The 22,880-nt window shown below is 44.5% G+C and overlaps 1 protein-coding gene and 1 long non-coding RNA gene across 2 annotated transcripts in view; both read right to left on the reverse strand.

The window, feature by feature from the left end:
* The window catches only part of LOC111842472 (protein NLRC3-like), a 391,304-nt gene extending 386,249 nt beyond the window's left edge, over positions 1-5,055 (reverse strand). Inside the window, exons 1-2 of the mRNA XM_072711521.1 lie at positions 4,886-5,055; positions 986-1,087 (exon numbers count right to left, since the gene is read on the reverse strand). Coding sequence (XP_072567622.1) covers positions 986-1,047 — 62 coding nt within the window. The 5' untranslated portion in view covers positions 1,048-1,087; positions 4,886-5,055. The remainder of the gene's footprint in view (positions 1-985; positions 1,088-4,885) is intronic.
* A 7,945-nt stretch (positions 5,056-13,000) lies between these two features.
* Positions 13,001-22,147, reverse strand: LOC140588899 (uncharacterized). The gene is made up of 2 exons (XR_011990146.1): positions 21,644-22,147; positions 13,001-15,260 (listed from the first exon to the last, which is right to left on the reverse strand). It is a non-coding gene; the product is annotated as an uncharacterized lncRNA (long non-coding RNA).
* Positions 22,148-22,880: the final 733 nt, after the last annotated feature.

Below are 22,880 nucleotides of genomic sequence, written 5' to 3' on the forward strand. Positions count from 1 at the left end.
CATTATTACAACCTCAGTTGCTAGACTGGGCTGTTGTTGCTTTTAATTCCTGTTTGTTGAACTATTTGCTTATGTATTTGTTTGTTTATGCTCTACTTAATTATTTATGACCATTTTTGATAGGATGGATGATCTGTTTGTTGCCTCTAGTATAAAAGAACTGTCTGACTGTGGAAGAAAAAGGAGGAGAAAGAAGATGCCGAGGTCATTTTATTCATCTACACACATTAACATGTTCCACACTGAGCCAGCCCTAGCTAGGAACCCTTTCTGCTTTTATATTATGGCTTGACTATAGACCCAAAGAGACATGCAGCTAGTGGACTGTAACAATCATTTACCATAAATCACAATGTTCTTCACAACACGACCCTGACAGTGTTCCTGTCTTATTCAGGTATTACTCCTATGATCACTGCTATTTACAATTCATTAAATAAAAAAAAAATACTCAATGCCATATTTTTGAGAATATGTATTTTTGGAAAATATTGTCACTTCTGCTGGGAAATGCAAACCTAGATGCTGTAGGAATGACAACACTGTATTCCATAAGTGGGAACACCATAAAATTAACCTCAAATGAGATTCCCCACAATAAATTTCCCAGAGTTCCCCATAATAAGTTTTACTGAGCACCTATCAGACTCCTACTGTACTGGAAATCTTTTTATAAAAATATAAATTATAATCTTAGAATTTTCAGAAAATCATCTTGTGCCCCAAAGATGTCTTGAAAAATTGATGCAGCAGCTCTAGGTGGCAGCAGAGGATAATGTCCAGGGAATACATTTAAATGCAGATTTTTAAAGGAAACTACATTTAATGAATGATAAGCATGAATCATCTACCCTACATACCCGAATCACTGAACTCTCAAGGAAATTTATTAAGTTAAAACTGATTAATCTCTTTCAAAAATGCTGGGAAGATTTTTTTATGTCGGTTTGAAAAGCAGTTCAGTCAGACACAGTTTCTGTCTTACCTCTCAGTTCTCTTTGTTTTACACTCCACAGGGCGGCTAATTTCAGAAGCAGCTCCCCCCATTTTTGTGTCAATCCAGACCAGATGACTCCTGCTGGGGCTTCTGTGAAAATGAAATTGCTCCACCGAAATTGCACCAAACTGTGAACCCAAAACTGAGGTTTGTGCTGATACATGAGTTTTGTTAAAAATACACTGGAAATACACTTAATGTAAATCCTGTCTTGGACATATGATCACATAGCTCAGGCTAATGTAACCTGCATGGCCACGCTACTGTTTTGCACTGGCTAGTCTAGAAAAGTCACACTGTAGATTGACAGCAATTGGTTAGTTATTATTCTTCATTATAGTTACATCTACATCACAATGACCAAGCAGTTTCAGCACTATGGTCTGTAATACTTGGTTTATGTTGGCCTCAGCTGGGGCCCTGAATAAGTTGGGTTATCCTGCCCCCCCAGAGACGGGCTTGCTAGTACTCAACACTTTACACTGAATTTACACATGAGGTCTCCATTCTGTCACTCTGACACGTTTCATACTGTATGTAGTATTACACTTACTAAAGTAATTGAGGGCTGAATTCCAGGGATTTTGTGACATAGGTCATTATCTTATATTTGAATAATTACGAGAATTCCGTGATGAGTTGGTGCCCCATCCTGGGTTATTTTCCCTTTTGCTCCCATAGCTTCCAGGATATATTCTGGACTCCCGCAACCCTGCATAGGACCAGTGGTTATAGGAAATGGATGGATGGAATTACCGCAACCATGGGTGTCTGCAGCTGTATGCCTGTATGCACTGTACGTACCTTTTCGGCATTTAGATTTGTTGTTATTTAGCTAATGTTACATGCTTTTTTTGGCTTCACTTAGAATCGAGATTGCAGTTTTCTCTCATGATTCTTGAGCAATATATTTTTCCCTTTATTATTATTTTGAATTACAGAATATTTTGTCCTTATAAAAATGGAACAAACATTAGGTGTTTTACCATTGAAGGTCAGAAATCTAATTCCTAGTTCCAATTTCATGGACTGTCTTGACTGAGTACTTTTGTAGTTCCTGGTCACTTCCATGTGTCACTTTGTCACCACACAACAAGAACTGTGACCTTTATGCTAAATAGGTTTAACTAAATTGGTTTAACTTCTCACATAATTTCATATAAAATAATGAGTGAAAAACAATAGGGGTCCTGCAGCTAATGTTGCTTTGACACCTAACTACATCGCCAGCCCAACACAATGTGTCACATCGGGGCCTGGGACCACGCTCCACAGCGGAAGCAACACGGAGAGGGACAGCCCCTCAGTTTTAAAAGGGCGGTCCTGACCAGCATTCCTTACGAAGTATTGTTGCCACTGTCTTAATGTGCCTTGCTGAGCGGTCTATTGTCTCCTGTCTCTCTCTCCTGCCCCGCATGCCCTGCCTGCCCTGTCTTTGTCGCCTGCCTGTCCCGGACCTCTTGTCATCCTGCCTCCTGTCCTGCCTGTCCCCCTGTCCCCCTGTCCGGTGTGCCTGTGTAGGATTGACCCCCTCGGCTTTCGACCTATTCGCTACGTCCCTGACTATGCCTCTCGTCTTGCCCTTCGGACTTGCCAGCTTTCGGTTTATTAATAAAACCATTATCTCCCGCATTCTGGGTTCCGCCTCTGGTGTTCTGTTGAGTCTGACACAATGCAGGATGAACAATTAGTTTATTTGTTTTTTATTATTTGTTAGTTTTCTGGGGTATCGACCACACAATAAAAAAAATGTCTGTGGGACACAGACTTTTATTTATATTTTATTTTTATGACCCTTGATATATTTATAATTCATTATTAAATCTAGAAAGCAGATCAATCCTTCAATTTCCACAGAATAAAAAAACAATTTTACACTATTCCGCTACGAAGGGCTGGCGAGTTTCGGAGCCAGCACCGGTGATATTACATAAAAGTAAAACCTGTTACTGATCAAACTTTCCAATGCAAAAATACGGAGATGCAAACAATAAGGTATTCATTACTGCATTCGATGTAATCGAGATACAGGAACTATTCCATCTGCTCAATTTTTGCTTCACTACTTTCTCCTTTCCCCACACTCCCATGTTTTCATTGGTGCTTGTGGACAACCAATCAGCAAATTTATAGGTATAAGGCTCACCCCAGTTGTTCATGTTCAAATGAGAAGCATCTAGTCTGGAGTAGAGACTAAAAAAAGGTTCCAGAATTACCACTGAGGAACTACAATTGGACAGAGATCCTGTGATGGGAACATGACAGTTCCTGGTTCCTGAAAAAATCCTGGTTCTTGGAAACAATTCATGCGGTCAGAAAGTACCTAAAATGCAGATATACACAATATTTCTGTACATGGGTCCATTATGGCTTGGGCCAGATGACTCCTGATGGGGCCTTTGTGAATACCAAGCATAAACAGATACATACAGGGGTTGGACAATGAAACTGAAACATTGCCCAATGTAGTGTTTGAATTTTCATGCCAATATATGCACAGCCTGTTGGCCAAACTTCACTGATTGCACATTCTATCAGTAAGAGCAGAGTGTGAAGGTTGAATTAGCAGAGCAGTAGCAAAGCTCTACATGAAATGCTTCACTCCACACAACATAACTTCAGACATTTTATACTATTAGACATATTAAATTCAAAAGAGGGCAAATTGTTAGTGTGCGTCTCACTGTACTAAGAACCACGGTATCCAGGGCAATGTTGGCATGCCACCACGAAGGACGGACCATATCCAACAGGAGTAATTGTGGACGCTAGAGGATGCTGTCTGAAAGGGACGTCCAGGATCAGTGATGGTCTGAACTGAAATACCATGGCATTCCATAAGCCCAGGACTTGTTCTAGATGTGTGTGTGTCACTGCCAAGGACAACTAAACCATTCTGGAGGACCATGTTCACCCCATGGGTCAAACATTGTACCCTGAAGTTGGTGCCATGTATCAGGAAAGACTGGTGACAGAGTGGTTTGATGAACGTGAAAATGAAGCTGAACATCTCATATGGCCTGTACAGTTGCCATGAATATTATTCATTCTCCAATGTTTTGTGGTGTTGGTGTAGTTTTGTATGAAATTATAAAGCTTAGCTTAGCTTTTTTTGCATCTCCCATGCTTATTTAGCACGAAGGTCCCAGTTCCTATTGTGTGGTGTGAAAGTGGCACATGAAAGTGGCCACGAGCTACAAAAGTCCCTGGTAGAGACAGTCTGGGAACCTGAACCAGGAACCATGTTGCAGAACTTCAGTATGAAAGCACCCACAGACAGACAAGGGGAAATTAGCACAAAGTAAATCATGATGTACACTGTGTGAACAGCAAACAAGTGTCATTTTGGTTTTAGGTCACTGATGCTCTGCTGAACAAATCTATGTTTTAACATAATATGTATAATATTTTAATATGTTGTTTGCTGGGAGAAAAAACAGAATATTTTGGGCTTTAGGGTTGAAGTTCGCTGTTTTTATAGGCCTACCCAAATTGTACTTTTTTGTCCAAAATACACAGGGGGCTACAAGTTAGAATTTATTTAATTATCCTACATAGCTGATAGGTATACATTTTATAGTTGGGCACGTAGCTATGTAGTCAAAATATAGGCTTGAACGCCCGTACCTGCCGAGAAATTTGTTTGAGAAATTTGTTGTCAAGTCTGATGAGACAAACAAGCAACCTCAACCCTGAAGACAAGCCCAAAATAAGTCCACAGTCAAAGTAAGATGAAGAAATCAAGCCGAAAAACAAGCCCACTGTGCACAGAAAGATGGAGAAATCCCATAGCACCTGCAACATTAAATCACCGGCGCCGTCATTGGATATAAGTGTGTAATACATGCTTATTTTATTATTGATTGTATCTGTTAAATATAATCTTACCTTGAAATATGAAATGTCTTTATATTATTCCAGAATCTTATCCGTGTTTCTTGACAAAATGGAAACTCCAGCTCTAAAATACTTTCACTTTCATTTACCCACAGAGACTCCCGCTGTCCCGGGCCTCATACAGCACAGGCTGGCAGGGCGGCTCACAGACACCTCCTCCTCTGTCCCCCAGCAGCACGTCCAGAGCAGAGCAGCCAGACACCAACTGCTGGGCACCTTTCCAGTGTTTTATCTCTCTGTTCCTGGGCTTGGCTGAAGCTGCCCCTTTGCTTTCAGCCTAGATTCGATATTTTAACTTTCTGGTGGCAAATTAATAATCACTGTGAACCTGGTCTCCTGACTGTCCTTCCTGACACAATCAAATCTGCAATTATGTTCTGTCTAAACCTGACACAGTCTGTCTGTAGCTGCACATGCCTGCATGTTACAACTGATACCACCTTATAGCTGCAAATCCCATCAGCTTTTTGCTGTAGATCTGCTTCATCTGCAGAAAAAGCAAACAAAAGACTAACAAAAGTCTAAATGGACAAAGAGATTAATTCTCAGTGTAACTCCTACTTTTCTGCATTCTACCCAGTTTCTATCTACATCATAAAATTGTAGGATTATATGGGAAGAAGCGGGAGGGAAATGTATGTTTGGGGGAAAACTATGTCAGTATCTGTTGTACTCATAAAAATTAAGTTAATGTTTGCCGTCAAGTGGGATTTTATTGTCACTCTAACCATATACAGCACACTGCATACAGTGATGTGAAATAACGTTTCTTGGATTGCAGTGCGAGGTACATATATACATAAAGTGCATAGACAGGACAAGTGCAGGAGTGAGGGACACATTAACATCACTGACACACAATGTAGATGTAAAGACAGATGGAATGTTTCAAATGGCCAATTATGGAGCAGCAGAGTGTTGTGTAGGAGTAAAATATAATATTAAAGATAAATATAGTAAACAGTGCAATAATGTGCAGCAGGGGGTGGACAGCATGGGCCTGTCTGAAGTCAACAACTGTCTCATTCTTTTTATCCACATTTAGAGACAGATTGTTGGACTTACACCAGTCTGTCAGTTGCTGAACCTCTATCCAGTCTGTTCATGTTAATATAGACCATGCAGAGAGAGTATGCAGTACAGTCAGCCTCACGTTGGTGTGACCAAGACAGTTTCTCATTCCAATAACGATAATTCTTTTTGAAGACCTTTGAAAGAGCTTCACATTCTACAGGCTGAAAAACACAGATCACAGGAATCATGTTTCTTAGAAATTATGCAATCCAGAAACCTTGAACTTTGTATGGTTTTACTCAGAATGATTAGCGGAGTGTTAAAATTCCTGTTATTGTCCCTCATAATCATAATACCCTGCTGATGTTGTCTCCACAGTGAGTGAAGTCCATCTCCCACAAGTAAATTCCTTTTACTCACATCCCTGTTTCTCTCTGTCTCCTTCCAGTTACCCAAGACACCATCCTACCAGTATTAGTGCCCAGGACCAGAGCAGAATTCTTACACTGTGAGTCTGTTCACACACACACTTCTCTCTCCCTGTATGAGGTGGAGTGTGTTTTATTGTGTTTCGTTTTCTTCTGCTAGGGGAGCTTCTCTTTCTCTCTCCCTCTGCCTCCTGGCCTTTCACATTAACATGACCTATTTATGTCAGGAGCTTTTGAATCTGTTTGCAATGTGCCTGCTGATGTTTAATATTATTTTGCTTATCATGTTGTTCTCTGAGGCATCCTTGTGTGAATATGACCTTCTACACATGAACGGCTAAACATACATTTATTTATATATTCTTGTGTAAATGCAAAGCTTTAATACATACCAAAAAGTAAACACTCTTGTTTAATATGAGGAGTGAATGAGACCAAACCATCACCTTCTGATCTTCTCCTCCATCAGATTCCTGTCGGCTCACACTGGACCCCAACACAGCAAACAGAAACCTCCATCTGTCTGAGGGGAACAGAGTGGTGACATGGAAGAGAAAGACACAGTCATATCCTGATCACCAGGAGAGGTTTGACTCCCCCAAATGTTGTGTACAGAGGGTCTGACTGGGCACTGCTACTGGGAGGTTGATAGGAGCGGGACTGTGGTCACTATAGCGTGTACCTGAATCACAGGGCAGGAACTCTGTCCTTCTACGGCGTCTCTGGTTTATATCCAAGTGTATCTCCCTCTGGATCAGTGGACTGTGGACCTTGGACCAAGACATCATAAGATATTAAAATTTCTGAAAATGAAAATGACACTGTAATGATTACAGGGAGAGGATCCAAGTGCAGAGATGGCTGCTTTAATGAAACAGACACAAGCCAGAACAGGATCCAGGAGACAAAACGCAGGTACAAAAGGTCGTTAATGGGAACGTGATCAGTGAGGCGACCAAATCCTGAGAAACAAACAGGCAAGAATCGTAGGTCCAAGGAACAGAAAACATGGGTCACACACAACACAGTAATGGATATGATAAGGAACTCTGGGTACAGTGCAGATACTCAGTACCTCAGTACTTCACAGTGGGCTAGTGGAGTAACTGCGCTGTATAAACACTAAGTGCCAGTCATGTGAAATGAACTGCAGTGGGTTAGAACCCCGGGGATGATGATCGGTGTAGGCGGGACCGTGCCGGTGCGGCTTGGCACAGGTGTGGTTGGTCCAATGCGGGCGTGACAGACACAGGTGCTGTGAAAGTCAGCTCTGTTAGCTGACAGTGTTCAGCTATGTCTAGTACATTTCATACAATCTCAGTGATGCCACATGAACCAGTAACATGTCAATGTGAACAAAGATATTGAATAACCTTGTCAGGGTTAAAGCATCACCTGGGGATTTTCTCATACAGGGACCTAAACAGCAGAGGTGGCTGGACGTCCCAACAAGCATTCGGAGAGTCTAAGTGAATTCCCTGCATACTAGCAGTGTGGTCATTTACAGTTTTTTCCAATTGCTAACACACTAAAATCTAATGTAAAGCTCAACTGCAGAAACTGACACTCAGAGAGCAAAATCTCTCCTCACATTTGCTATATTCAAAACACAAATCACACCTTTGAACACAATAAGCAATTAACTTGACTTCTTTTGCATTAGAGTGCACACATTTTCCTACAGAAAACACAGGAATCTCACACCAAGACACTTTTAGCCATTTCCAAACACACCCAATCAGAAAGCCACACTCATGTGCCCATTAGGCTAAAACAAATGTCACCTGGTCAAACACCTGACTGCTTATTAGTTAACTCAGCAATCAGAATGTGAGAACTATAAAACTCCACAGATTTACCAACACTAAAGAACAATGGAAGCCGGAGGGAGAGGAAGAGACGTTAGAGGTAGAGGACACGTAAGAGGTGGAGGAAGAGGTAGAGGTAGAGGTAGGGGTAGGGGTAGGGGTAGGGGTAGGGGTGCACAGAGAGGTGAAAGAGGATAAAGACAAAGAAGACAAGCACTCTCCAATGAAATTCGGGCAACATTAGTCAACCATGTTATAAATCATGGATTGACAATGAGAGAGGCTGGACAGAGAGTCCAACCCAACCTGAGTCGATTTACTGTTGCTTCTGTCATCCGTACATTTTGACTTGAGAACAGGTATGATCTGTAACACCCACTCTGTATATATACAGCAATTCAAAGTATCTATGTATATTGTATATAGAGTAGGCTAATACTGCATTCTATATTTACAGTATATGTGTATGTGTTCTTTACTTGTACAATACTACTGCATAATCTTCATTATAAGCAAGAGAAGCTGCATACCAATATATACATTGTTGTCTTCTCTAAGGACTGAGAGACAAGTAGGACGTGGTGGAAGAGGTCGGATGTTCACAGAGGCACAGGAGGTAGAGATCATAAACATGGTTTTGCCCAATAATGCCATAAGACTTAGGGAAATTCAAAGCCACATCGTGAGGGACGACACAGTTTTTGGCAACATTAGGCAAGTTGCCTTGTCTACCCTCGCTCGTGTTCTCCAGCGACACCAGGTACGAATGAAACAGATATACCGGGTGCCTTTTGAGAGGAACTCCGAAAGAGTCAAAGAACTGAGGCACAATTATGTGCAGGTAACTATTAGACTACAGGACACTACATATAATGCTGCATTTCTCCAGTACTAAACATAAACCTAAACCACTGCTTATGTAATCTTTTTTTTGTTTTCAGACAGTGCTGGAAATGGATTCAAATGTGATCCCACATGAGTTCATTTTTATTGATGAGGCTGGCTTCAACCTTCCCAGAACCAGAAGAAGGGGAAGAAACCTAATAGGTCACAGAGCTATTGTGAATGTTCCTGGTGTACGTGGGGGAAACATCACAATGTGTGCTGCTATCACAGGACATGGAGTTCTACACCACCATGCCATTCTTGGTCCATACAACACAGGGTTGATCCTGACATTTCTGGACAGATTGAGAGACATCGTAGAACAGGCAAACCACACAGATGATGAAGGGCAACAGCACAGATATGTTGTAGTGTGGGACAATGTGGCTTTTCATCGTGCAGCCATGGTGCAAAATTGGTTTGCCAACAACCCACATTTTATAGTGCTTTACCTTCCCCCTTATTCTCCATTTCTGAACCCAATAGAAGAGTTCTTTTCAGCATGGCGTTGGAAGGTCTATGATCATCAACCCCATGTGCGTGAGGGGCTTCTACAAGCAATGGAGGAGGCATGTGAGGAAGTTGACATAGGAGCCATCCAGGGATGGATAAGACACTCCCGACGCTTCTTTCCTCGCTGTCTAGCAAGGGAAGATGTCGCATGTGAAGTGGATGAGGTGCTGTGGCCAGATCCACTGAGAAGACATGACGCTGCATAAATCTTGTTTCGTTGTTCATTTGTTTTTTCACTTGCACGTTTCTCATTCTGTTTTCAAAGGTTTAGAATTTGTTGAATTGTACAGTAATATGGATTTTGTTGGTTTTTCTGTTGCAAATTGTAGCTAAATAAATTATTTGTTTGAACCTAATTTATTTCTGCACATATGTCTCTGTGTCCAATTCTCAGCATTTGCAGTTCAGACAGTCCCTAAAGAGATAAAAGTGTTTTGGATTTTACATATTGGTGTTTGGTTGGTTGGAGGAAAAATTTAGGCATGGGAAAGAAATGTTTACTATTTGGGGCAAAAGTTTGGTTTTCATAAGTGTTTATATAGTTTTGACTGAAGAGCTTCATTTTGCAGAATATGTGAGGTGTTTTGCTCTTTGGGTGAGGTGTTTTGTGAATTGTGCTAAATGATTTGCAAAAATGAGCCTTGTTGTCAAAATTGTGCTTTAGCAATTGGAAAAAACTGTAACATGACTTCAAGACTTAATGTCAGATCCTTTAGTCTGTATGTGTGTGTTTCTGTGTCGTTTTCTTAATATGTGAGTGGGGAATTCGTGGGCTTTTCGTATATATATATACCTGCACCAGAGGCAGTGTGTGTGCGCTCTGTCTGCGTGCTCTGCTCCTCGCCTGTCGCATTTTCAGTGACACTATATTTTCCTGCTAGCAAAAGAAGAGGATTCTCTTGGCCATTGTCAGTGGGGTTCTTGGACCATTCCAAGGCAAAACATACATTTCCCTCCCGCTTCTTCCCATTTCATATGAGGTAATCTGCAACTCACAGTTATAATTTTTTTTTTTGCTGGCCAGCTTCCTGCACAATTTTTTTTTTTGTTGAAGGACAATTCTTGAGCGGAATTATATATTTTTTTTTACATTCTCTATTCTCCGGGCAGGTCACTAACTGCTCTTTACAAGCTTAACTGAGGTGAATGACTCATTTGTTTTCATGTCTACCAATGTTTATTTTACATATGTGCAAATTCCAAATTGCAATTTAAACCTTTGCATTTGTCTGTAATTGTATCCAAGCATATTGCTTTACAGGTAAAATAAGTGCTATTTCGAGTGTTATTTTATTATTATTATTTTTTTGGTTTTGTTGTTACCTTTTATAGTGTGAAAGAAGATGTATTTCAGTCCAGAATCTATTTGTTTCTTCTAATAAATCTGGAATTGGTAGTAAACTGCTATCGCGACCCTGAATTAACTTTAAGTGGTTACACACGCACAATGGATTCTGCCTGCGGCTGTGAACTTCAGCCTGAGCAGTGCCTATGGGTGTCAACTGGACCAGAGATGGATTAGGTCTGTCCAGAGATGCAGGGGCTCCTTAGCTCAGGCAAATTTGGTTTAGATCTGTCATTGACCTGCTGACAGAGGTGCATACTGGGAAGGCCACATATGAATCCATTCTGAGGGTGTGGTTGTCTTTTATACTTCCTGTGAGTGGTCAGACAGCAGATGAAATTGCAGAATGTGGTCTGCAGTCTGTTGAACAGTTCAGGTTAATGGAATATTGATCCAGAGCATGGATCCCAATGGAAGCTGACTCCCAGCACAGCAGAGGCATTAAATATAAGGAAAGAGATGAATATTGCTGAATGACAGTTATGAAGAAAAGTGGGCCTAGCGGAGTATAACATATACCTAGCCAGCTCTCACCAACGCATAATGACTCGGTTCATTCACATTGAAAGGTATGACATGAAGCACTTCAGCGATTTCTACAGACACCGGGAAAACATTAAAAGAATTCACAGACATCTGAAAGCACCAAATATACCTATAGCCACTGGTATTAATGTCAGTTTTTCTATGATATATGGGTTAAAGGGAGGGTTTTAAAAAGTGACGTACTGCAGAGTAGACTTTGGTACAATCCAGAGGGATGGTCTCCTTTGTACTGAAACCAAAACAGCCATTTAAAACAATGTCTACTTAGGAGACATGAGCCAAGTAGGTCCCAGTGCCAGACAGGAGCTGCCTACAGGAGGGACCTGAAGGCGTGATGCCATGACCATAACGTCTTCCTGAACATCAACAGAGGCCTTAACTCTCCTTTACTGCTTGGGAAAACCTAAGTTCCATATGAAACCAGATCATCGACTCCTTCTTCTGGTCTCTTAACAATTGCTGCATCCACAGAAAAGTACAGCAGAGGCTGTTCGTCCTCTGGAAGCTAAAGAGCTTTGGATTGGGATCCAAAACCTTGCTGGGCTTCTACCACTGTACCACGGAGAGCATCAGGACTACAGTGTAGTTGGGTATCCTAACTGCTCAGAACCTCAAACTACAAAGTCCAAAAAGCTTCGAAGATCATCGCCATTGATCATTGCCATCTACCTCTCTCAGTGCCAGAAGAGGGCCAAACCCATCCTCTGGGATACCAGCCATCCTGCTCACACCCTCTTCACACTCCTGCCCGCTGGAAAGCAATACATCCCCACCCATTCAGAGACAGTTTCCTCCCCCAGGTCACCACGTCACTATACCTGTATCTGTCCCCATTGCACTTTACTGCAGTCTCCAGTTCTGAACTTTATCAATATTACTCACTATACTGTGATCTGTTACACATCTTTAACCCAATTACATCCTAATTATTACTTATTTATTGTTAAATTGTTCTTATGTTCCACTATTATCTTTTATTGCACCAGTTTGTCTTGCTTGTCCTCTTGTCCACCCCACGCATGTCTCCTGCCCTGAACTGTAGATTTCACACTGTTCCTCTAAACATGTGTGACAATAAAACCTGAGAATGATGGAACTGTAGTTGGTCTGTCTCCATCACCCAGGACAGTGTCCGCCAGTTAGCTTTCATACATATAATTTATTTAGTTCTTTACTTTTTAATCATTTTCCCACATTTTGCTGCTGTTCTCTTTCAAGATGAAGGGAATAATGATAAACTGAGGTAAGCCATCAGCAGCATTTACAGTAGTGTGGTGTCCAGCTAGCAGCATTTACCTGGTCACACTGTAATGGTGTCACGTCGAGGGCAAGGACAGAGGCGAAGACAGGCATGGAGGAAAACCAAAAGGGGCTTTATTAAAGAAAACTACACTACAGGAAGGGCAAAGGAAACAGACCACAAGGGGTCCAAACAGGGTAGGGAGGATCAGGCAAGAACACTAGACACAGGACACACTGGGGAGCACATGCAGGCAGCAACATCAATGACTGGACTGAGGATTGTTATGGAAATTTGGAGGTAGGAAGGAACAGATGAGTCCAATGGTTTAGCTTGGTTTCATTTATTGAGATATCTTTCTATGCGAGCTCGGGGAGACTCTCCACAGACAGTTCTGAGAAGTTCTCCAAAAAGCAGACGCAGCTGCTTTCATTTTATATTGACAGACAAATGACCTTTCTCTGCAACCACAACCGGAAGACCCATGTCTGCTTTTGCACATTCTATGCTCAGGACAAGCTTTTCGTCTAGCACAAGCATCTTATATTTACCATATATGGAATAAAAATTCATCTCTTGTCTAGCTTAACATGGGTAAAGTCTAAAACCCCCTCCCCAGTCTCTTGCATCTGTTTCTTCGAGCATAGCAACCTTATTTTGCAGCCTAACCTCCTTAGTAACCATCGGACATCATGCTTGGTGGTAATTTTCCACTACATTCCCCCCTTTGATACAAAATCATTCTTGTATCACACACTGACGTCGTCCTCGTCCAAGGAGTAAGGGTTCCCAGGAGCAGTCCATTCCAGCTGGGCATGGGAGGCAGCAGAACGTGCTGTCTGTTGCTTCTTCCTCTGCGGTGGAACGTCCTGCATAAGCTGTACCATCTGATGATGTGACGCCCGTTGATGAAATTGAGCCATAGTAGAACAACATGGTATACAGCATGGAACAAATAAGCACACACAGACAAGCAATAAAACAATAGGGAGAGCAGAGAGGATAATCAAGGTCCACTTCCCAAACCATGCCTGAAACACATTCAGGGGCCATGGCCATATGCCATTATCATGAGACTCCTGACTGTACAGCGCATGGGCGACCTCATGCATTTTGGCGATGGCCTGTGACAAATTGCCGTTGTCCTCGTCATTTGGGGGAATGTACGTGCAGCAATGGTCTCCCACCATAGCGCAAACTCCTCCTTCCTTGGCTAGCAGTATTTCTAGGGCTAATCTATTTTGGGTGGTCATTAAACGGACAGCCGTGAGTTCCTCTTTCACTGCAGTGAATGCAACAATGGAGGCATTAACGAACTTGGCCAATTGGTAATGAGTGGTCTCTAATTGGTTCCAAACCTGTGTCATGCCGTACTGGGGAAACAGGCTCATTCCAAACTTTTGAAGCTTTGTATAGAGCTGATGCTCAGGTGGGGGAAAGTCATTATTATCTATGGCCTTAAGAAAACGCTTCGTCCGGACATGGAGGGGGCCAGTGTTTCCTGTGAACACCATATGGACTGCGGCTTGTAATTGCACAAGACCACAAACACCTACCCAATTAGATGGTAACCATAGGTAGATGGAGCTCCCACACTCCCAATACCAATCTTGACCCTTTGTGGTCAGCCAATTTGGCCACACCCTACCTTCTGGGAGTGTGGCATATATCCAAGGGTTTACGCGCTGGTGAAGAGTGATATCCAGCCGGAATTGGGTAACATTCAATGCGGAGTGGTTAGTTATATCCTGATTATAGAAAAGTGACATGTTAATTCGGGAATCTTCCCCCTGGAAACTATCAAACGGCATCCCGCTATTGGGGACATGACGTGAAATTATATTTTTACACTGTGAGGCGAGCACTGAGGGTAGTGGCACAGAGGACTTTGTCCATCCTCTCGTGAAATTGGCGCACAGGACAAACCGAGTAACCCCAGGCGATACTGTCATGTCTAGTTTTCCTGATTTTCCTGGGCGCGTGATGTTCTGGGTAGGCGCAAATATCAGTGCCACCACGCCTGACACAGTACCCGGAGCCGTCCGTAGGGGAAACGGCTGTTCCACTGAGTGAGGAATCAAAGTGCATACCAAACAATGGCCAGAAATGTTTTGTTGCATCACCGAGAAATTTGCAAATTGCCAATACGAATTCAGTTGAGGCATATGATACGTTTTTGTCCCTACACCCTTTTTATCATCTCTGCTTTCCTTTAGATTCACATGATCATACATATACCCTACATAAGCAATGATAGAACACAAAATTACACAACCAATAATAATGCTTATAGCTGAGGCCCAATACCCCAATCTACGTCTCCAAATCATAGTCTTTCAGGAGGACTAAAGATCTCTTGCAGTGCGACTGATGGACCCAGGAGGAGATACCGTCAACCTTCACGGCGTTAGGTGTAGAGAGAAGGACTTGGTATGGTCCCCGCCACCTCGGTTGATGCCAATGCTTCCGGCGCAGGTCCTTGATCAGGATCCACTCTCCTGGTCCTATGGTCTCTGGCTAATTTGGCTCTGGTCCGACCTGAGCAGCCCTGATCTGGCTATGGATCCTCTTCAAGGAAATCTGTAAACTAGACACATAGGGTAGTAAATCGCCATCAACAGTTTCTAACGTGAGCGTGCCTCCCGGGTATGGGAGCGGCATTGGTCTCCCGGTGAGCACCTCAAATGGGGCTAACCCCGTTCCACTATGTGTTCGTCCCCTCATGGCCGTGAGAACAAGAGGTAAAGCGGTCACCCAGTCAAGTACAGTTTCAGCACACAGTTTTGCCAATTTTACTTTAATCGTCTGGTTTGCTCTTTCCATTATTCCACCACTCTGCACTGGTAAGCACAGTAGTGCTTTAGATCAATCCCCAGCCACTGACCTAGGTGACGAATGACTTGATTTGCAAAATGGGAGCCATTATCCGTAGTTAATTTTCCTGGTACTCCCCACCTAGGTAGTATCTCCCGAAGGAGGTTCTTTGCAACTGACAGGGCATCTGCTCTGCGACATGGAAAAACTTCCGGCCACCTGGAGAATAGATCTATGATCACTAGACAGTACTTGTATCCCCTACATGGGGTGAGCTCAATGAAGTCCATTTGTAAATGCCGAAACGGACCTTCTGAAGGTTTCGTTACTGATTGTGTAACAGATACTGGCCTTCCAACATTGTGTTGGGCACACAGGTAGCATCTCTTTACGAATTCTTGGGCATAGGCAGAAAAACCTGGTGCAGCCCACCTTTTGGCCAGCATTTGTACCATAGCCGTTTTTGAAGCATGGTCTAATCCATGTGTCATTCGAGCCAGGCCCGGATATGCCGATTTTGGAATGAATGGTAACTGCGTCTCCCTCTGTCTCCGTAGCCCATCTGGCCCTTTCACACCATCTTTCTTCCACTTACCCAGTTCCCCCTCTGTCACACCCGACTGGACATCAAGGAGGGTGTGAGTGTCATGTAATACCCGTGAAGGCATGAGCGCCACTGGGGCATCAGTGTGTAGGGCTGCACTCTTAGCCCACCAATCGGCCCAGGAGTTACCAATGCTGACCGGGTCAGAGCACCCCGTGTGAGCCTTACACTTAACCACAGCAATGGAATGAGGCAGTTGGATGGCAGAAAGGAGGTCTCGGACTAACTCATGGTGCTGTATTGGTTTACCTGTGCTGGTGAGGAAGCCCCTCTGTTTCCAGAGGGCTCCATGGTCATGGCATACCCCGAATGCATACCTGGAATCTGTGAATATCGTGACATCCTCACCTGCGAACTGGCGGCAGGCCTGGGCTAGGGCGAACAGCTCTGCAGCCTGTGCTGACCAGGTGGACCGTAACTTACCTCCAGACAGCAATTGGCCCTCTGACGCAACCACAGCGTAAGAGGTAGAAGGGCTCCCATCAGGGAGCCTAAGGGAGCACCCATCCACAAAAATGAACTCAGAATTGGGCAATGGGTCTTCACCCAGGTCTGATCTAGGCTTAGCGAGGGATTGAGCAACCTCAACACAGTCATGAGGGGAACCTTCCATTTCAGTGGGAAGAAGTGTGGCCGGGTTTATTGTGGAACACCTTTGGAGGGTCACATTGGAGAGAGTAAGCAGGATGTTTTGGTAGTGAATCAGACGCGAAGTGGTAAGGTGAGATGTTTTAGCCTGCGTTATTAGGGCATGCACAGCATGCGAGGTGTGCACCACAAGGGGATGCATTTGGACTAAATCTGCAGACATGAGGACTGCCTCCGCAGTGGCTGCCACAGCTCTGAGGCAGGCTGGCAGAGAGCTGGCCACCGTGTCCAGACGTTTAGAATAATACGCAATGGGGCGCAACCTGTCACCATGAATCTGGCCAAGGACGGCGGTCATGAAACCATGCCGTTCATCCACATACAATTGACATGGCTTGGAAAAATTTGGTACTCCTAAAGCGGGCGCATCGCATAGCGCTTGTTTAAGGTCAGAGAACGCCGTCTCAGCCTTAGTCGTCCAGTCCAGTCTGTCATTAGGTCTAAGTCCTTGTCCCCCATGCATAAGGTCTAGTAAAGGTTGGGATCTTTCAGCAAAATCCTGTATCCAGGGATGGCAGTAGCCGACCATTCCCATCCATTTCATCAATTGCCTTTTAGTATCTGGGATGGGGGCCTTGCGAATCCCTTCTACCCGTTTTAGACCTAGGCGTCTGCCTAGGTGATTGAGGACATGTCCGAGATATTGAACCTCCTGTTTGACTAACTGCAGTTTTGCCTTTGAGGCTTTATGGCCATTTTGGGCTAGAAACAGCAACAGCGCTTTGGTATCTTGCTCACAACTCTGCCTAGTGGTGGAACACAACAGCAGGTCATCTACATATTGAATTAGGGTGCTCCCGCCCGGGGGCTTGAACCCCTCTAAGTTCTTTCCTAATTCTTGAACATAAACGCTAGGTGACTCAGTGTACCCCTGGGGCATCACTGTCCACGTATAACGCTTGCCTCTAAAGGTGTGCGCGAACCAGTACTGCGAGTCTGGGTGAACAGGGACAGAGAAAAATGCATTTGCTAGATCAATAACAGAAAACCACTGAGCCTGAGGTGGTATGGATGATAGGATAGTTACTGGGTTAGGAACAATAGGTGCACGGGGATGTATGGCGTCATTCACCCCCCTCAGGTCCTGTACAAACCGCCAGGATCCATCTGCCTTCCTCACAGGCAGGATCGGAGAATTAATGGGGGAGTAGGGAATTTCCTTCAGAGCCCCCTTTTGTACCAGTTCTTGGTGCACCATGGTGATACCCTTCTCTGCCTCAGGTGAGAGTGGGTACTGAGCTTTTACTGGTCTGTGGTTGGACTTTGGCTGGACTTGCAGTGGTGCCGTGGTGCAGATTCTCCCAAAGTCATTCTTGCCACTTGCCCATAGGGTTTCTGGTATCTCAGACAGCCACTCAGGTTCAGTTGGTGGGGCTGGTAGGTTCGTGGTCTGGCGATGTTCTTCAGAGAGGAACGCTTCTCTCCTGACATCTACTGTGAGGGAGATGGTATGTCTTTCAATGGTTCCATCAGTAGTAATACTTCGGCCATCCTCGACTGGAATCCAGTCTTGTCTGTCTTCGCAGTCTTTGATCCATGGGCCTAGGTCTTTCCATTGGTGGGCGTCAGTTTTTCCCAGTGACACATGGGGCATATGATGATCGAAGATCCATGTACTTTGATCTTGGTTGAGCTGGACAGACATGCCGGCCATGGACGCGCTTACATACAGAAACTTCATTAACACGGTCTCAGGGGGTTTCTGTTCTTCCAGGAAAAACATCATCCATTCCCTTATCTCATGGTCGCAGTGTGAACTATAGAGAGCCGTGCAATGGAGGATAGGGGGTTGTTCAAGTGAGTGTGGCACCTTTTCTCGACCAATGGTGTGATCAGTGAGGACCCATGCGGCGTAGCATGGCTTACTTTCTTGGGAGACATACAATCCAAGTGGGGGAGAGGTCAGGTGGACTCCCCTCTCGTCCAAATCAATTTTGCATTGCAGTTTACACAGTAGGTCTCTGCCCAAAAGGTTAACTGGACAGTGGTTATTCAACAGGAAGGCGTGATGGACAGGACCGGACCATGTGGCAATGGATAACGGAACAGTCTCTAAGAAGGTGTGGGGTAGGCCAGAGGACCCCACAACTGTCACATGATTTCCAGACTTAGGGACTCCAGGGAGGTCTGTGTCTTTCACTGTGGACTTGGTAGCTCCTGTGTCCACTAAGAAGACAACAGCATGATCGTCAATCTCGAGGGTTATCGTGGGGTCCTCCCTTGATGTCTCTGTAAGGGACAGGAACTGGCCGTTTCCTGGTCCCTCAGTCCCCTCGCCTCTTCATTGCGGGCCATCTGTACCCCACTGGGGTGGGGGCCCCTGACGGCTTCCTCCTCTTCCTCCCCTCTATGGAGGCGGCCACTGTTGACCATTATTCTGGGGACAATCCTTTCTCCAATGATCTTGTTTTCCACAGAGGAAACATCCCTCTTGGTCATCACCCCGGGGTTGGGTGCGGTGGAACTGTCTCCGGTCTCGACTGCAAAAGCCGCCTCTTTCTCTCGGGGTTCGGCCCCTTCTGTTGTTAGGTCCACCCCGGTGGTATTGGAGCTGGGCTTGGGCTAACTGGAGCTGGGCCAGTTGCAGAGTCGAGGCCTGCCTCTCTTTCTGGTCCTGGGTTACCTCTTCTGCATGTATAGCGTGACGTCTTAGTTCTTGCCACTCTACCTGACTCCATCCCAGGCATGTGGTTTTCACCATCTGCTGGACCTTGGGTCGGAGGCCCGCCACAAAGAGCGTCTTCATGGCGTTCCTACTTGCTTCGTCATTGTCGATCCCAGAGTGGTCTTTCATTAGCCCATCCAAGCGTGCTTCCCACTGGGAGACGGTTTCTCCAGATCCTTGTTTTTCCTTTTGGATTTTGTTCCAGTCTGGAGTCTTCTTATATTTTTCCTTAATTCTGGTTCCCAGTGCTGCCATGTCTGCAGTGAATGGATTAGCCCGAGTGTTCATGGCATTTCCTCCAAAATCAGCGTTCACTGCGGCCCAGTCACCTTTCAGCTTCCTCCGGAGAACTTGTTCCCATTCCCTTCCACTGGGTTGGTAAATTCCATCCAATGCAAGGACTTCATCCCAGAAACGGGCCCCTCCCACTTGGTTTGGGTCTGGCAGACTGTTGACCACCTCCTTCAGTTCACTTAGATCCCAGTTCCTCTGCATCTGTACCATCCCGTCATCTCTGGGGTTTGGCATTTCCACCAAGGGGAACTGTCTTGGCACTCCAACAGGTGCCCTTTGCTCTTCATTCAGAGGCTGTTGCATGCGTTGTTGAATACGCTCACTCCTTCGGGGAGGAGTGTCTTCTTCATCTTCTGCCGAATCTGCAGCTCTTGCGGCTTGCGCTGGTGAGTATGCAGGGGGCGGATCCTGTCTCGCTGGAGGTGGCAGGATTTCCTGAGCAGGGGGAGCTGGCGGCGCTGAAGGGAGGGGTGGGTAGATGCAGCTGTCTTCCGCTTTCTTTTTTTTGCCTCTATCTTCTTTCTCTTTTAACAACATATTCAAACTTTGTTGTGCTTGGACTGCCTTTGCTTTTTCCTCACCTATTTTTTTCATGATTCCCTCATTCTTGCGTCTCTCAGCCTCTATTTCGATCTGTCTTGCCACATTTTCCCACATTTCCAAACATTCCTCTTCACCTTCACTACTTCTACAACATCCACAACAGCCTTCTCGCTTCTTTATCTTTCTTCTTACCATCCTTATTTTCGCAGGGTCGAAAGACCCATCTCTTGGCCACTTGCCACCTGTCCAGTTCGCCCACATTTCACACATCTCCGAAAAGTCCTTTCCAGTTCTTTCCTCTACTGCTTCCCTACATGTTTTACCCCGTAGTAAACCCTTATTTCCCTTATCATGTTTACGCATGTCCCTTTCAAATGCTGTTTCACCTTCCGGATCATAAGCCGGATCAGGAGCCCAATTTGACTTGCTACTGTTATTTCCCATTTTGTCGCACCAGACTTTCAGTAGTTTTTTTTTTTTTTTTTTAAAGATAGGTTACTTAACAAACATGCACAGAATATGTTAGACAAGCCAGTCTTCTTTACATAAAGAAAAAAAAAAGAAAAGAAGGTAAACTTGTTATCTTTGCAGGGAAAGAATATATATATATTAAAATCGTCACACAGTAGAAAACTTCTATGCCTGTGTTATTTTGCAAAGCAAGTTCTTCATTGCAACAATGCAGACTTTTACAAAAGACATCACAAAACAGTTATTTTTGTATAATTTATGTATGCCAAATTCACATCCCAGTAACATAAATCTCAATTCGGGGTGCAGTTCTGATAATAGGGACAAAGCAGTCGTGGGGATAATCTACAGTACACGGAGGTCTTTGTCTCAGCCTCTCCGTTAAACTATATGTTTGCGGAACCTTTTACACCTTAATTTCTGCTTAATTTTGTTTAATATTTATGAGCTCTTTTATTTGACATTCTTGACTTGTCAGGTTTATAATTTCACTCTCGGCACACTCATCCAAACCACAAGCCTTACACATTCATACCGTGCACGTTACATTCATACAATCTTATTTTATCTAGTCTGCAGACAAAACACATTTCACATCTCACCGCACGTGATACAGATATTTTACGACTCTCTCAGTCGAACCTGGATATTTTACGACTCTCCCAGTCGAACCTGGATATTTTACGACTCTCCCAGTCGAAACTGGTTATTTTACGACTCTCCCAGTCGAACCTGGATATTTTATGACTCTCCCAGTCGAAACTGGTTATTTTACGACTCTCCCAGTCGAAACTGGTTATTTTACGACTCTCCCAGTCGAACCTGGATATTTTACGACTCTCCCAGTCGAAACTGGTTATTTTGCGACTCTCCCAGTCGAATCTTTAGAAAGATACCGCAACAATTTTCTATTCCACAAAATTTGTCCTACCTTTTAGTCCGGTCGGAGTGACGGGGGACCGCAGGCCTCAGGAACTGCGATGGGTCAGGCTAAAATTCTCTGTCCTCGACTCCAGACGGGTACCTCGTCGTCCTTCTAGGACTCGCGTCCTTCTGAAGGTCCTGGCGGTCCCCGTGCAACCGAATCCCGGACAAGCCCCCAAGTCTGTTATGGAAATTTGGAGGTAGGAAGGAACAGATGAGTCCAATGGTTTAGCTTGGTTTCATTTATTGAGATATCTTTCTATGCGAGCTCGGGGAGACTCTCCACAGACAGTTCTGAGAAGTTCTCCAAAAAGCAGACGCAGCTGCTTTCATTTTATATTGACAGACAAATGACCTTTCTCTGCAACCACAACCGGAAGACCCATGTCTGCTTTTGCACATTCTATGCTCAGGACAAGCTTTTCGTCTAGCACAAGCATCTTATATTTACCATATATGGAATAAAAATTCATCTCTTGTCTAGCTTAACATGGGTAAAGTCTAAAACCCCCTCCCCAGTCTTTTGCATCTGTTTCTTCGAGCATAGCAACCTTATTTTGCAGCCTAACTTCCTTAGTAACCATCAGACATCATGCTTGGTGGTAATTTTCCACTACAGGATCGCAGGACTGAAGGACACTTTTTACAGGGCATGTGAGGGAGCAGATGGGACAGCGGGGAAGACAGCAGGCTATACGTACACTAAGATGGGAGACACAGTGGAAGAGGGCAGGACAAGACACCAGATGGGCACAGCTGCGGGACAAGGGCGCAGTGACCGAACACCACTAGGGGATGAGACAGACCAGGGTAGGCAGGGGCAACACCAGCACAGGGCACTCTGGGGGCAAGACGGGACACCACTAGGAGAACTGGGGCCAGACTAGGGACAATCAGGATGATAGAACGTACATCACACACCAGTACAGGTCCACAGACGAGTGATAACACGAGACAAGAAACATTTCGTGTGGGTTACAGGAGCCGGGGAAGACGAGACAGGCTGTTAACGGGGCCATACAGAGGACACAAGTGGGGCAAGGAACTATATGGACTGCAGACCCGACAGGACAAGACCACGCAGGAGTAAGGAAACGGATCACGATCGGGTAAGAGAGAACTAGGACCAAGACGAAAACACAACAGAACACCATAGAGACACACTGGGTACACAGCAGGGCAAACATGATGCTCAGACAGGGGCACCGCACTAACAGGAACCAAACATGGGCAAGAAACCAGAA

The sequence above is a fragment of the Paramormyrops kingsleyae genome, chromosome 4, assembly GCF_048594095.1.
Source record: "Paramormyrops kingsleyae isolate MSU_618 chromosome 4, PKINGS_0.4, whole genome shotgun sequence".
NCBI classification, from domain to species: domain Eukaryota; kingdom Metazoa; phylum Chordata; class Actinopteri; order Osteoglossiformes; family Mormyridae; genus Paramormyrops; species Paramormyrops kingsleyae.